This window comes from Puma concolor, chromosome A2 (assembly GCF_028749965.1).
Source record: "Puma concolor isolate L17-30 chromosome A2, mPumCon1.1.hap2, whole genome shotgun sequence".
NCBI lineage: Eukaryota > Metazoa > Chordata > Mammalia > Carnivora > Felidae > Puma > Puma concolor.
Window position 1 is genome coordinate 71,445,562 of NC_141668.1, and position 15,884 is coordinate 71,461,445.

Genomic DNA, 15,884 nt, shown 5'->3' on the forward strand with positions numbered 1-15,884 from the left:
AAGTAGTTACAATATAATGACAGAAGTAACAATGTCCATAGTGGGAGAAGGATGGAGGAGAGGCAATCAGGAAAGATCTCTCACAGCACATAGTTTGTGCTGGACATTTCAGAGTAGAAAAGAATGTCTTAGGCGAAGATTTGGATTAAGGACATTCTGTACAGGAGGTCAGAGTGAGCAAATTCTCTGGTGGTAGAAGAAGGCAAGTTAAACTGACATATTGATCCCTTTTTAACTTTGTTTTTCATTAAACCTAATGAAGAGAGTTAAACCTAATGAAGACAATGTATCACTGGAGAAAAACAAATTGATGGCCTTTTATGGCCATAAGAAAAAAAATGTATTTGGGACAGTTACTCAAGTCCGAGTCCCAGCAAAAGGAACTTTCAGTTCCTGACTTGTACCCTTTGCTCCTGGAGAAAAAGCTGGAAGAACTCTTTAGGCTATTTATTTCTTCTAGGCAGAGAATCTTATACTTTTGAGTGCAGCTGATTGGCTACTGTAAAAGCCCGCTCTGAGCAGGAACCAATCACATCCCGGAGCCCAGATTCTTGGAAATAGTTTCTGGCCAAGAATGCTTGACATTGAGACAGCCTCCCGCTTGTAAACAAGGACGAGTCTGGGCGGGTCCCCAGCCTACGCGATCGGCGACCCTGTCCCAAGGGGCTGATGATCTTGACCCCAAGTACCTCCAAATGTCCGCTTCACCTTTCCTCCTCCCCCCACTTACTCCTCACAGCCTCGGGTACTGGTGCCAGGTCTCTCCACCGACAGGACCCCGCGGCCGGGGGCGGGGCCCAAAGTTCTTTATCTGAGCTGATTGGCACGGCCCCAGTTCTGGACGCGTCTCCAAGTCCCAGTGACTCCTCCCCTTTGGAATTGGGGGGAGCGTGTGGGGACACAAATAAAACCACGGGAGGCGGCGGGTGGTGGCCAAACGCGAACTTGAGTCTCCAGCTGCTCTGTGTTCCTCCGACTCACAGCCGGCCACCTCCACTCGGAAGCACCCCGAAACTCAGCCCAGGCCAGGTGCACAAGCCAGTCCTCTCTCCCTAGAGGCGCACCGCCCCCTCCTCGGTCCCTGATTTTGCTTTCCTCAGTCTACGTCCCTTAAGCCAGCCCCAGCGCTCGCCAGGCAAGGTGGGCATCAAGATGAAAGCGGCCCGCTTCGTGATGCGCAGCGCCGGCTCGCTGAGCGGCGCCAGCCTGGTGCCCCGCGAGGTCGAGCATTTTTCGCGCTACAGTCCGTCCCCACTGTCCATGAAGCAGCTCCTGGACTTTGGTGAGCTGGGAAGTAGGGCTGGGTGGGGGCGCTGGGGTTGGGGAGCTGCCTTAACTTTCAGCCCTTGTGCAGGGAGGGCTGGGCTCACTGCTTAAAATAACTGGGGTCCTCAATCCTGCTGAACCCTGGAGCCTCGACGCCTGTGCACCCTGCCCTTTCCTAGATCTGCCTTATTTCTGACAGTTTGTGCCTACAGGTGAAGGCCACTTGCTGACCCGCTGATACTGGATGGTTTGAGCTCATCTTTCCGTCCAAACCTTCCAGTCAAAATACTTTTTGCTTTCAGTCACCATTTCACAATGGATTAAAAACTTTATCCCCTCCTCCACAACATAATACTTTTTGGAGAAGATTCCTAATGTTATAAAGTAGCCTCAAATTAATTGAAATTTTAGCCCTTAACCACCTTCCACCCGTTCACAGGGTATATGCATATCTCTGCATTGCTGACAAATTTGTCTCTTCCATATATTTGCATTACTGCCAAAAATGTTTGCAAACTTTCTGCAGTAATCTTATGAAGAAAATTTCAAGGATTTAAATGTGATATTATTTAATACTAATCTGGAAACATCATGACTCTTATCCACCCTCTTATCCCTCTGCTCCAATTTCATATCTAGAACTCTCTGAACCAAGTTGTCTGGTTAACATAGTGGTGTTGACTGAGCTACAGTATATTCTGACTTCATGGAAATTAATCCTCTTTCAAAAAAAGAAAACAATAATTCTCATATTGGTCATCTAAAAAAAAAAGTAAAGAAAAAGACAATGAAGAAGGAGATACTTACTTCTGAATTACCTATAAATAATAACCCAACTGAGGGTGAACTATAATTGTATGATGTGTGTGTGTTCAATATTGGATAGTTAATGTTATTCAAATGTATCATTTGGATCTACTTTTCTCCAAAAACTAAATAAATGTTATTTATTACAGGTTCTGAAAATGCATGTGAAAGAACTTCCTTTGCATTTTTGCGACAAGAATTGCCTGTGAGGCTAGCCAATATCCTGAAGGAAATTGACATCCTCCCTGATCGATTAGTCAATACCTCTTCAGTGCAATTAGTTAAAAGCTGGTAAGTGGTCAATCATTCCAAAACAGTCTCTGTTTTGAAGACAAGTATCTGAGTATGAATTCTTATAATTTATTAACATCATAATTGGAAAACGGGTGGTCTGAACAGTAACTATTTTTGAAAGATGTAAAGATTTTTTAGTAATTCAGAGTAAGTTATCATAAGGACAGTTATATAGCTATAAACAGACATTTTATCCTGAAAAAGTACATAATTTCACAATATAATTGTATTTTAAATAATAAAAGACAGGGTTTGATATTGCAAAAGAAATCCTACTCGAGAAACAGACAGGAATGACTACTACTTAGAGGGTCTAATCTTTGTTACTTACAAACTGATTAACAGCAGGCTTTGGGTTCAAATCCTGCCTCTGCAGGATTCTCTATGCCTTAATTCCTCCATCTGTGATAGAGGAAAACAAAGTATATGCTTCAAAGGAATATGTGAATGAAATTAAATGAGCTAATTCGTTAAAGTACTTAAAACAGTACTTGGCACACAGGCAGCACTTAGTAAGTGTGTTATTATCATCTCATTTTAAAGATAAGGATACTGAGGCTTGGAGAGGGTAAATCACCCAAAGGAAAAGATTTTCAGAGAACAGGACCAAGGTATGCAGACAGTCACCTTACATCACTCTAATCCACTGACTGCACAGCTTTTTGTTCATTGATTCAAGAAATGCATATTATATTATATTATATTATATTATATTATATTATATTATTAAGCAATTATAATCTGAAACATATATTAAAAATTACCGTTTGAAACTCATATTAAATCTGTAGTATTTACTGACTTTCATGACTTCTACTCACCTATGAATGAATATAGTGGGAAAAAATAGGACGGAAGTCTTCCTTTAAAAGTTATTTCTAAATGCTATAGAAAAAGAAAACATTTGTCAGATAAAACAAAAAACAGGCTACTGATTTGGAATGATTAAAGAAATATAAATTTTACATTAGAAAGTTGAACGTTAAAGTTGTAGCTTCATATTTTTTTTAAAATTATATTGTTTTCCAGATGTCTTGAAAGAAAGTTTTATTTTATTTTATTTTTAAATTTTTTTAACGTTTATTTATTTTTGAGACAGAGAGAGACAGAGCATGAATGGGGGAGGGTCAGAGAGAGGGAGACAGAATCCGAAACAGGCTCCAGGCTCTGAGCTGTCAGCACAGAGCCCGACACGGGGCTCAAACTCACAGACCGCGAGATCATGACCTGAGCCAAAGTCGGCCGCCTAACCAACTGAGCCACCCAGGCGCCCCGAAAGTTTTAATTTTAAATATAGTTCTTTCTCTTTTTGAAAGTCATTTTGAAATGAGTTAGCCACTTGTATCTGACTGCTCAATTTTGAAACTTAAAGCACACCTGTCACTTTATAGGTATATCCAGAGCCTGATGGATTTGGTAGAATTCCATGAGAAAAGCCCAGAGGACCAGAAAGCATTATCAGAGTAAGTTCTATGCATTCGAATAAAAGTCTAAAACTTTGGCTATTTCCAGACATACTCCTAAGATTTTTTTTTAGACGTAAATTAAAGGAACTACAACTCTGAATGACAAATAATCTCCCCTTTACAAATGACAAGTTTGGGCTTGTTGGTTTTTTAAAATTGGTAAAGAATGATAGCATTGAAAATGATGCTGAGTACGAACAAGTGCGGAGAACTTTTTATTTTTAAGGAATTCTATTTTTACTATAAATTTAGTCTGATGATGGCATTTGCAGGTGGATTTAGTATTGCATAATATTAATAAATGTCATTGTCATGGGAGATTGGACACTTCTTTTCAGAGTCACTGACAATTTCTGACTATAAGAATAAGAAAGAAGAATCTTTTTATAAATCTGACAAGAAAATTCAAAAGTTTTTTTCCACAATGGCACTCTAGAATCCTCCTTCATAGTAATTATTTTTTAATTATTATTTTTTAAAGAGAATGCATAAGGAACTCTTAGAATGAATTCACCAGTTAGAAAGCTGGTATGTTTACATGTAAGTTAGAAGCCAAATAAATCTGTTTGTGATACTATTTCCTCTACATAGTCAAAGAATCTGTAGCAAGAGCCTTAATAAAACTTCATCCAAACATTTTATCATTTGAGTTTGTTAGATGGGTACTTACAAAAAGCTTTAGCTTTCTTTGAAATAATCTAAGGACTATAAGTGAAAGAAACTTATTTGAACTTTCACTAACTGTTCATGTGTTTTGGCTTAGTTTTGTAGATACTCTCATCACAGTTCGAAATAGACACCACAATGTGGTTCCTACAATGGCACAAGGAATCATAGAATATAAAGATGCCTGTACAGTTGACCCAGTCACCAATCAAAATCTTCAGTATTTCTTGGATCGATTTTATATGAACCGTATTTCTACCCGGATGCTGATGAACCAGCACAGTAAGTTAGTTCATCATGTTCATGGCATACGGAGATGGGTGTAGAATATAAGCTAGACACCAACCAGATGTTCTGTTATTCGGGGGCTCACATTCGTTTACAACGGTAGCTTTAATCATTACTATCCTGATGTTTATAACAACTGTTCTTATTTGTCAACAGTTCTTATATTTAGTGACTCACAGACAGGAAACCCAAGTCACATTGGAAGCATTGATCCAAACTGTGACGTGGCAGCTGTGGTCCAAGGTAATTTCTAGATTTCTGTATTCGTCTGATTAAAAATACATGCTATATGATTGACGTGTCTATAGTTAAGGTGACTTTGTGAATGAATTTGTATTCAGAGTGTTCCATTTATATTTTATAAATACTGTCATGAAGGTCATTTGCTTTGGAAAGTCAGGGGTTTAAACATTCATTTATAAAATTATAAAAATCCAAACATGAATGGCTAATCTCCATATTCTTCTATATTTATTTGATCTCCGAAGTGGGCATAATCCTATTGCTACAGCTATAACTTAACCACTGCCTTAATTTTTTCTTCAATAAAATATTTAAAAGGTATTTTTTCAGGTAAATAAACACGTACTCTAAAGAACATTTCAGATATTTAGGGTACAGGGTAGTACACAACTAACTACATGAAAGATTACATGAAAAGAGTACATGAAAATTTTACTTGGCATAAGTGTATTTCATCATTATGAAAAAAACCTTCTATTTCAGATGCCTTTGAATGTTCAAAGATGCTTTGTGACCAGTATTATTTAACATCACCAGAATTAAAACTCACACAAGTGAATGGTAAGCTATAAATAAAACATATTTTAATTTATAGAAAATTCACTACTCTCCTAGTATGATTACTTCTTGTAAATACAGAGCAACTTCTGTGTTGCTTTTCTCCCTTCTGAACTTGTCTAGAATTTGTATGCTTCTTTTTTGAAGCCACGGTTCTCTTTATCTCAACTGGAAAGTTCCAATTGAGCATATTCATTTGCATATCCATAAAACATTCAGAAGAATGGTTTAAACAAATAATTTAAGATTTAGAGTAGCCACAAAGTTCCAGTAGCTTAGATCAAAAAGATAGCTTATTACAGAATATAGGAGTCGGGGAGGCCAGAAATAGGAGGAACCACTGGTTGTGGATGTATCCTCCTGGAGAAGTTACTCATAAGATTGGGGGGAAAAACACTTTAAATTTACTGTAAGAAATAAGCTAGTCCTAGAAGGCCAAATACTGTATGATTCCACTTATCTGAGGTATATAAAATATTCAAACTCTGAGAGGCAGAGAGTTGAATGGTGGTTGTCAGAGGCTGGGGGCTGGGGGAAATGGGGAGTTGCTATTTAATGGGTGTAAAATCTCAGTTCCATAAGATTAGTAAGTTCTAAAGATCTGCTGTACAACACCATGCCTACAGTTAACAATACTATGTGTATGCTTAGATATTTAAGAAGGTAGATCTCATGTTAAATGTTCTTTTAAAAATGTTTTTAAATTAAAAATGAAATTATTTTAATTGCACTATAAGTATACACCACTGTTTTGGAAGCAAAGCATACTTCAGTGACTTCAACTCTGGGGCACCTGAAAAGACAGGGTCTTCCCACCTTGAAGTGATAATATGATGAATGTCAGGCTCTGTTTTTAGCTTATCCCATGGTGCTTCTTAAAGAAAAACAGTAAAAATTAAGTTGTTGGAATTAAAAGTGCCCTAACTTATGGACTGGGGATATGTAAATATAATTGCTGAATTAAAAATAGGAATACAAATAAAGATTGAAAAATACCTCTAAGCATTAACAGCACTGTTGCATAATACTTGTAGATAAACTGCTTGAACTGTTTGATCAAATAAAGAGGGAATTGTGCCAGACCTTCTGTTTTCTGATTCAGACTTTGCCAAGGCCTGGAACACCAGAGAATAATACTTTTATTTTTCTTCTCAAACAGTATTATGAGGTTTTTGTTTCTCTGTTTTCTTTAACCTCTCGGTGAAATGTAAGCATATTTTGCCTGTAAGATTTAATGTTTGGGTGATAAAGATCAAGAATAATCAGATATGCTGTTTCCCATAAAATCTGAAAATTATAGTTAACATTAATTTCAATGTTATGCTATGGACATATTTATTTTTTTTCTTCTTTCTTAAAATGCATATAATTTTAACTGAAATTTCCCAGTACAAAAGTTATGAAAGCAGAAACAAATAATCTACATAATCTAATTTCATAATCACCCTTGTGACACACTTCATCTGACTGTATACATTGTTAGAGAAATGCAAAAACTTAATCATAGAGCACAAGACAGCAACTGTAATAGCATTTTGAAAATAAGCCAGTTGTGTTTACTGTTTAAGAGGGAAGCTTCTTGGGGAGAATTTCGGAGTACAGAAAGATGGGGAGTATTCTAATCTTGAGAATAAGGGGTATCTGTTAATTCGCATAGATATGGAAGTTTGTTTTAATGAACTATTTGCTTGCTGATTTTAAATGAGTTTAAATTTTTTCTAGGGAAATTTCCAGGCCAGCCAATTCACATTGTGTATGTACCTTCTCACCTTCATCATATGCTCTTTGAACTATTCAAGGTATGACACTTCACAATATAATTTCAATTTTGTGGGTTTTTTTTTTTTTAATTCACAGGTTACATTTTTATTTCCTTTATCATTTCCCACTCAATGGGAGCATCACTGCCTTCTCCCGAACATGATTCAGTACTCCTAGCAGAAGGAAGCTCCAGTTAATGTTTGAAAGGGCACATGCAGTTCATTGTAACATTAAAACGTACTTGAGAATGCACAATATGATTCACGATGTCTTTAGTGCTCCCTGTTCTTATTATTTTCTCAGGTGTCCAACAAAGCACTAGTCATTCATGCATTTGTTAAGGAAGGTCATTGGGTAAATGTTCCAGTGAATGAGGCCTTGTTACCTCCACCCCCACAGGACACTCCAGCTCCAAATCCAGACATGGCAGGGCTCCAACCTGAGTCTGGAATATACTCAGAAGGCAGGGAAGGCAGTTCCTTCCATGATCAGCTTTAACATGCATATGAATCACCTGGGGTTTTGTTAAAAATGAAAATTTTGGGGGCGCCTGGGTAGCTCAGTTGGTTAAGCATCCTTGGGCTCAGGTCATGATCTCACGGTTCATGAGTCAGAGCCCTGAGTCAGAGCCCTGCGTTGGGCTCTGTGCTGACATCTCAGAGCCTGGAGCCTGCTTCAGATGCTGTGTCTCCCTCTCTCTCTCTCTCTGCCCCTCCCTCCCTCTCTCTCTCTCTCTCTCTCAAAAATAAACATTAAAAAAATTTTCTGATAAAAAAATGCAAATTCTGATTCAGTGGAACTGTTATGGGGTTTAGAATTTTTAATAAGCCAACAGGTCATGTTGCTGGTCCACATTCCACACTTTCAATAGCAAGACTGTGGTTCAGTGCTTCTCAAACTTCAGTATGCATTAGAATCATCTGGAAACCTTGTTAAAACACAGATTCTTAGACTCAGCCCCAGATATTGCGATTCTGTATATCTGAGAATTTGCATTTCTAACAAGCTCGCAAAGGATTCACAATGTTACCGGTCTGGGGTAGCCAGGTACCATGGATCAAATCCTGTCCTGGGTTCTAACATCAAATTAAAACTGTGCTCACACCGAAAAAAAGCTCCGTGATGTTTTTCAAGAATCCCTTGGACTGAAAGAGGAGGAAGCCTAAAAAAAGTGAAATTTGCCTCTAATTCTGTTACAGCTTTTCTCAGACTCACTGTTTCCTACCTTATCCTAATGTTAGTGCAATGAGGTATCGATTGTACTACAAACATCTGATTTATTTTCTTTTACTTCAGCTAATGATTAGAACTTGCTATTATATACAAACCAGAAAGCAGATAATGTACTACAAAAAGGTTAGAGAGGAAAATGGGTGAAATAAACGAAAACTTTATCTGCCTGAGATTCATGCATTTGTCTGAAAACTTGTTTGAGTTTCTTCTTCTGTTGAAGGCCAAAAGATGCTTTTTTCGTTAATTTCATTTATTTTTAAATTGAATAGTCCAACTCCTAGAGTTATTTTGCCATCATTGGTAAAAGTTAAGATGATAATCAAATGCAAATTGAAATTTAATTTAGAATTATTTACTATCCTTTTAAATAGTAACAACCTTTCCCAGCAAGTTTTATAAAAGCCAATAAATTGGTTCAATGATTCACTGTTCATTTGTTATGTAATAGTCTTTGGTGCTTGGATGTAAAATGTAATGGAAAGACAAAAAAGAGAGAGCCAGGAAATGGACTATAAAAACCAATTTCTACATTTAAATTAAGCTTACAAATAAGAAGTTGACAGCTAGCAGAATTGTTTTTCCATTAGACATTACTCCCAGGAGCTATATTACATGGTAAATGAATATTTTTCATTATACATCCTGCATGACACATTCATAAATGGCTATTTACAGAGCTGTTTTACTACTAACTTAAAAAAAAATAGGAACTTTGAATTGCCCTCTGTGCTGCTTTTATTTTAAACATAAAAAACAGTTATTTATTGTTTCTCATTCTTCTGCCATTGAATTCCTTATGGTTTTGATTTCCTTAGAATGCAATGAGAGCAACAGTTGAACACCAGGAAAACTGGCCTTCCCTTACACCAATTGAAGTGATTGTTGTCTTGGGAAAAGAAGACCTTACAATTAAGGTAACCATTCTCTGTGTTTCTTTTGAGTCTCTCTTGAGACAAGTAAAAATGTGTCCATAACAATCAAGCTCTCTGCTTTTAGCAACAGATCAAAGTCATGTATACCAGGTGATTTTTAAATGAAGGAAAAAATACTTTTCTATAGATAAATGCACATTGTTTTTAATGTATAGCTTTGGTGACTTGTTTGTTTGCTTAAGATTTCAGACAGAGGAGGTGGTGTTCCCCTGAGGATCATCGACCGCCTCTTTAGTTACACATACTCCACTGCGCCAACGCCTGTGATGGATAATTCCCGGAATGCTCCTTTGGTAAGACCAATTAAATGACTAAGTTCATCCCAGCCACTCGGTTCTAAATGTAAAGCAAGGATTACAAGGACGTGTTTAGTCAAGTTAGTCAGTTTAGTTAAATTGGGCATGGGGGGTTTGAGGAAGAATGATACAGCAAGCTGAAAATGGTAAAACAATTCTACAGGAGGTGTCTGACTGGAAGCAGAAAATATTTATCTAGGTTCTAGAACATCAGTTTCGGGGAGGATAACTCCTCCCTCCATTTTGTATTTCAGTGATCAGGTACACTTCTTTGCCAATAACTGATTTTTCCCCTCTAGGCTGGTTTTGGTTACGGCTTGCCAATTTCTCGTCTCTATGCCAAGTACTTTCAAGGAGATCTGAATCTCTACTCTTTGTCAGGATATGGAACAGATGCCATCATCTACTTAAAGGTATCCTTTAAATGCAATAGAAATAATCATAGTTCTGAAAACAATGCCTCCTTTACAGGCCCGAGTTCCATGGTCCACAGTAAATACCCCAAGCTGAGTTAATGCAAATAATGATGACTACAAGTCATTTTATTTTCTGTTTGGTATGTGTAGATATACAATTTAAAATTTACTATGGTAACTTACCAAACTGGAAGTGGGGCCAGGCTCCCTGCCTCAAGTGAAGCAAAATTATTTCTCAAGAAGCATGCAAGCTTCCAAATGAGGAGATGCTCATGTGAATTTTTAAAATCAACACCTTTTGGCATCTGTGAGAATAGTGGGGAGTATATGCTAATAATGTTCCAGCCTAGAAAACAACTGATATCAACCTACCGAAGACGTTAAGCTGACCTTATTAGAAATCCAGGGAAGGAAAAACTAACTGCTCACAAGCTGTCAGTGGGATGTCTGGCATTTCCTGATTAAACTTTAAAACTTGGTACATGTTTTTTTCTATTTCTGATAAAGCCTCAATTTATTTGTTAAGGTCACTGCCCTTATTCGTTAATCATTTTCCAACTGTTTTGACTGAACACGTATTTACAGATTTTAGCGACTAAAACATTAAGCTTGCAGGCTCCCATTTTGTGCAAGGGAATTATTTGCCAAGAGGACTTTGACTACCTGAAATAGTAAATGTATTCATTTCTTAAATAAGCAAAAGTCTTCAAAGTACTGGGAAAGATTAAGAGATCATAGATTTATAGTCTCAGATTTTAATAAATTAATTGTATCAGATTAGGGCTCTATCACAGATACAAAGGTTTTTGTAAAGAAAGAAGAGCTTTGCTATTCAGCTCTATCACATCGGCAATATCCAAACAAGGGGCATGTGTAAATATTGAATACAAATTCTGTTCCCCAATTTATAATTGTATATATACTGTTTCAGCCCCTATAGGGTAGAAATAACATTTGCTTTTTTTAGTTTTCTTTTATACACGCCTAGCATACTATGGATTGTGGTGTGTTATTACTGAATCAATCAAAGGGATATATTTGAATGATAATTTTGAATAATCACTTCAAATACAAATTATGCCATGAATAACCTCTTTGGTTTGATTTTTCTTCCTTGTCTTCTTTCAGGCCTTATCTTCAGAGTCTGTAGAAAAACTCCCCGTCTTTAACAAATCAGCCTTCAAACATTATCAGATGAGCATTGAGGCTGATGACTGGTGTATCCCAAGCAAGGAACCAAGGAACTTGGCAAAGGAGAAAATGGCTCTGTGAAAAGGGACACTCAGGACACTCTAAGGGATCAAAGTGGGCCTATGCCAGTGCTGCTTCTTGAGTGTTTGTGTGTGAACTCCTGTTTCCTCAAAAACAAACAAAAGCAACCCCTTGATCACAACAGTGGTGCAAAGAGGAACGACACCCATTTCCGTGACCCAGGAGAGTGTAACGTAGGCATTAACAGATGGCCAGTCTCTATTCTTTTAATGTAGCCTAACGTATGAGCTTATATCAAATCCTGAAGCAGAAGAAAGCCTCAAATGTCCATGTCTTTATCAACAAGAATGGGAGTAGAGTAAAGTGAAGATATAAGCTAACAGTTTCAATAGACTGATATTTAGGCCTCTGGTTGATGGCAAAAGACACTGGTATTTATTGCACACTGAATGTCAATATGCCAGTATTCCCCTGCCATCAAAGGGCTGGGGCGTAGTTTAGGCTATGAGATTAGACGTGTGCGTAAATGTACATCTCACACATTTCTATGCACTGCAGTGGGGGTAAGCTGGTGACTAAATAACATTTACTTTGAACGTTATTTGAATGAGGAAGAAAGAATCAAGATATTTCATTCAAAGTTGCAGCCAAGGCATTGGGCCCGTGTAAAAATCTCAGAAGAAAACCTCTTCTGATAAATATAGTGTCTTCATTATGCTGCTTTCCTGTTCACACTTCATGTAATAAGTGAACAACACAATATTGCCAGGTGCCTGCCTAGTCTTGAGTGAGTTTTAAAATATGCACTGAATTCAGGATGTCGGCAATTAGCAGGGGAGGAGAATTGCCAAAGTGATAACAACGATATCTCTCACCTTGCTTTATTTTTAAATGAAATGGTAGGTTGGAAAAGCCAATGTTAGGGAAAGAAATCATGCATTCAGAACCTAACTCGGTAGCAGGGGCTGTTCTCTACCCTGTAGTGGTGGTAATCCAATGATGGTATCCATTTTCTAGGCTTAACAAGATATATTTTTGTTATATTTAATTATATCCTCTACACTCCTGCATTACTATGTCTATAAAAACAATTTCTAATTTTCAAATGGCTTGAGAACATTAGAATTTAAATACTTTTTGGGATATTTTTAACAAATAGCCTGGGAGTAAGAGGTTTTCATGCCAGGATGCTTTCATTTGAATCATTGAGAGAGGGCTGATAAATGAAAGTTGTAATGCATATGGAAATTTGTGGAGCTCAAATACAATATGTAGGTTGACAGGCCAGTCTACTATATAACTCCCACAAAAAGAATGGAAAAATGAAGGAAGGAAGGAAGGAAGGAAGGAAGGAAGGAAGGAAGGAAGGAAGAAGGAGGGAAGGAGGAAAGAAAGGGAGGAAGGAAGGAAAAAGAAGACAGGCATCTTGCTTTTTTCCCTACAAATTATTTCAAGAAATTATCTATATTTTCATAGATAAATTACTGGCAAGAGGATGAATGGATGTCTTTCAAAACACAATGGCTTCTTTAAATGGTTCTCTCACTCTTGTGAGATAATAGGCTTTAATGAGGTAATAAACTCACCTGTTCAAATTGATGTATAAACCGGGATTTAGAGAAAAATATAGAATCTTCTGCATTGTTAAATAATCGGTACTGTTTGTATATGTTGAATTTAACATTTTTGTGTAATTTTCTTGTGGCCTAGAGTTGTGGTGTTTCTTGTAGTGGCCAAAAGGGCCTCAAACAATTTGTTGTGGATGTCAGACTTATCATGAGAAGTCCTGCATAGCAACTTCTCTTGATGGTGGGACTCTGGCTCATGCATTTATCGATTACACAAAACTATTTACAATAGGTTATTTGACTTTTCAGTTTTTACTTACTGAAATTTAAACATTGCATATAAATACTTGTATTTACCAAAGATTTAAAGGAGTTGATTAATTAACCCAAACACTGTGAACTATCTTTAAAATACGAGAGAAAAAAATGTTAATATCTCAATAACATCAACTGGGTAAATGGAGTTCTATGAAATAGAAACAGTCTACATTGGTATTTGTAAAATCTGTGGAAGAACTTTAGGATTCTAGCAGTTGGATACTGAATGTTCAGGCCCACTTAAGTTATTGATGTATAAATTGTGTTTTTGTTTCTATGTACAATGAGATGTAACCATTTTTATAATAAATATTTTTATTATAATAGTAAACATGGTCTTTTGATTTTCATTTCTCAAAATAATGGCAAAGTACTAAGAAAAATTTGAGGTAAAATTTTCCTCACTTTGTATTCAAATCTAATTTATCTATGTATTGGGTATAGCCTTTTAAAAGTATTGAAAGTAACTAAAAATCTTGATTTTTAAACAAAAGATAAGTACTTCACAGCAGTCCAGAAATTTCCGATTGTCCTTGGGTATGCCCTAATAGCACATAGTACATAGTATGATTACTTCCATAAATATATTCAATAATAATTTCTGTGATGCATATATTCTGTATAATTTTTGGTACATTAAAAGTTTCATTTGGTGACTGTTTTTACATAATAAATACAGTAAAGTACCAAAATAATGATAATTTACGTTCCCAAACAACTTCTGGATTAAATATCTGAATAATAATAAGGTAGAAATTGAATAGAAAATACTAAATTAATTTTTACACAGTCTTTCTTAACTAATTTAATCCTGCTTTATCTTTAGACAATATCCTTTGCCTACATTCATAATGCCCTTATGGCAAAGTTTTGTAAATAAAAAAGAAAAAGGTGGGGGGAGAAGAAAAAGGAAGAAAGAAAGGAAAGAAAAAGAGAAAGAGAAAGAAGAAGGAAGGAAGGAAGGAAGGAAGGAAGGAAGGAAGGAAGGAAAAGAGGAATAAGCTTGTCATAACTAAATTCTAAAATCTTCTCAGAATAATCATATTTAAATCAGAAATGTCATCAACCTAAGGCATTAGACCTGACAGAGCATATTGTAAAGCCCTTTATCAATGATACTCAGGGGAAGTACTCACCATGCCTCTAAGGAAAGTGCATGCACACATGTGCACACACACAAACATGTACACATACACACACACACACACACACAGATTTAGGGGTACAGTTTTCTTGGATTAAGCTGCTCGGAAGGTAGAGGCTTAGTGCACTTTGTAGGCCCAGAACATTCATCCACATTTCCATAAAAACTGCAAGTCTTCAGTCCCCACAATTCTGTATGTATGTATGTATGCACACATACATCTTTTTGACTCCAGTCCAAGGTTACTAATTTTCAAGTTAAACAAAGTTGGCCAAATTTTCATCAAACCATCTTTATACCATTTCTCCCAAATTTCAAATTTGGCTAGAAACTGCAAAACTTTTGATCTTAACTACAATGACATGTGCAGAAAGAGAGAAATCACTGTGAGCTAGCAGCTTAAGTATTGACCTTGATAATGTCTTCATTTTCCTAGTATACTTTCAAATAGTGCACTTAACACTTAGATGTGTACCAACACTGCAAATGTCCATGAATTCTTCCAGATCACTTCCATATGCCTGGTGAAAGAATTGAGGGGCTTTCATAATTTCACAGGAGCTTAGGAAAGAAGTCCCTAAGCCTCCAGCCATGAACACTTAGAGCAGCAGGATTTTTATTTCCATGAACGTTTTATCCATATATCTCTCTTTTTGATTTTTCACTTTTTTTATCTTATATCACAGTTATTTAGGCAGTCCATAAACAGTCACTGGATAAAAATATGAATAAATGAATAAACACATAAACATAAAATTTCATACAATTTTATGCTTTAAATGATATCCAAGAAGTTTTACAACATTGCAGAAACTCTGGAATACTTTTCCAGCAAGTTAAATTGCAACTGGTCTTTGTTTAAGATCACTCTCTGTTGGTCATCTTTGGCCATTGGAAATTATCACATATTTCAAAACAAATGAAATAACAGGTAAAAGTTATTACCACTCAGGGAATTTCTTGAGCAAATGGGTCAGTATTTCAGATCTATGAGTATTCTTTCTTCTTGTTCACCTTGGACTCAGATGAAAAAATATCACCATCTGTATTTCATGGCCCCTTAATGGAAATGAGCAACTGTCTTTTAATGAGATTTTTCAGTCCCTACTCAAGTGCAAATAAACATTAGAAGCCACTCAAAACCAACAGAAATGTCAGTAGCCTTGAGAACATGTTGAATCTACTAAATGATGTGAAAATGATGTGAGCTGTCTTAGTGATAAATTCAGCAAGAAAATGATAAAGTTTATCAATGCATTATGAGACATCATTTTCATGTTTACTGCTACCATTTAATGTAATGAAAATAACATGGGACTGGTTGTCAAATAATGCAATAGAGCTAGGAGTTATTTATTAGCATACTGTTTTCCATAAATGTAAAAGGATGTTTTAATATCTCAGACAAATAACATA

General features: G+C 36.4%; 1 protein-coding gene across 1 annotated transcript; it reads left to right on the forward strand.

Annotated features, from left to right (window-relative positions):
* The first annotated feature begins 919 nt into the window (after positions 1-919).
* Positions 920-13,655, forward strand: PDK4 (pyruvate dehydrogenase kinase 4). The gene is made up of 11 exons (XM_025929561.2): positions 920-1,282; positions 2,223-2,364; positions 3,759-3,830; positions 4,597-4,781; positions 4,944-5,030; positions 5,514-5,591; positions 7,311-7,387; positions 9,398-9,496; positions 9,697-9,807; positions 10,110-10,223; positions 11,355-13,655. Exons 1-11 carry the CDS (start codon positions 1,153-1,155, stop codon positions 11,496-11,498), a joined length of 1,239 nt encoding a protein of 412 aa, XP_025785346.1. The 5' UTR covers positions 920-1,152; the 3' UTR covers positions 11,499-13,655.
* The last annotated feature ends 2,229 nt before the right edge of the window (positions 13,656-15,884 follow it).

Coding starts and splice junctions, on each gene's coding strand:
- PDK4 (XM_025929561.2), top strand. CDS start 1,153: ATGAAAGCGGCCCGCTTCGTGATGCGCAGCGCCGGCTCGCTGAGCGGC. Junction 2,365..3,758: donor GTGCAATTAGTTAAAAGCTG/GTAAGTGGTCAA, acceptor GTCACTTTATAG/GTATATCCAGAGCCTGATGG. Junction 5,592..7,310: donor AAAACTCACACAAGTGAATG/GTAAGCTATAAA, acceptor AATTTTTTCTAG/GGAAATTTCCAGGCCAGCCA.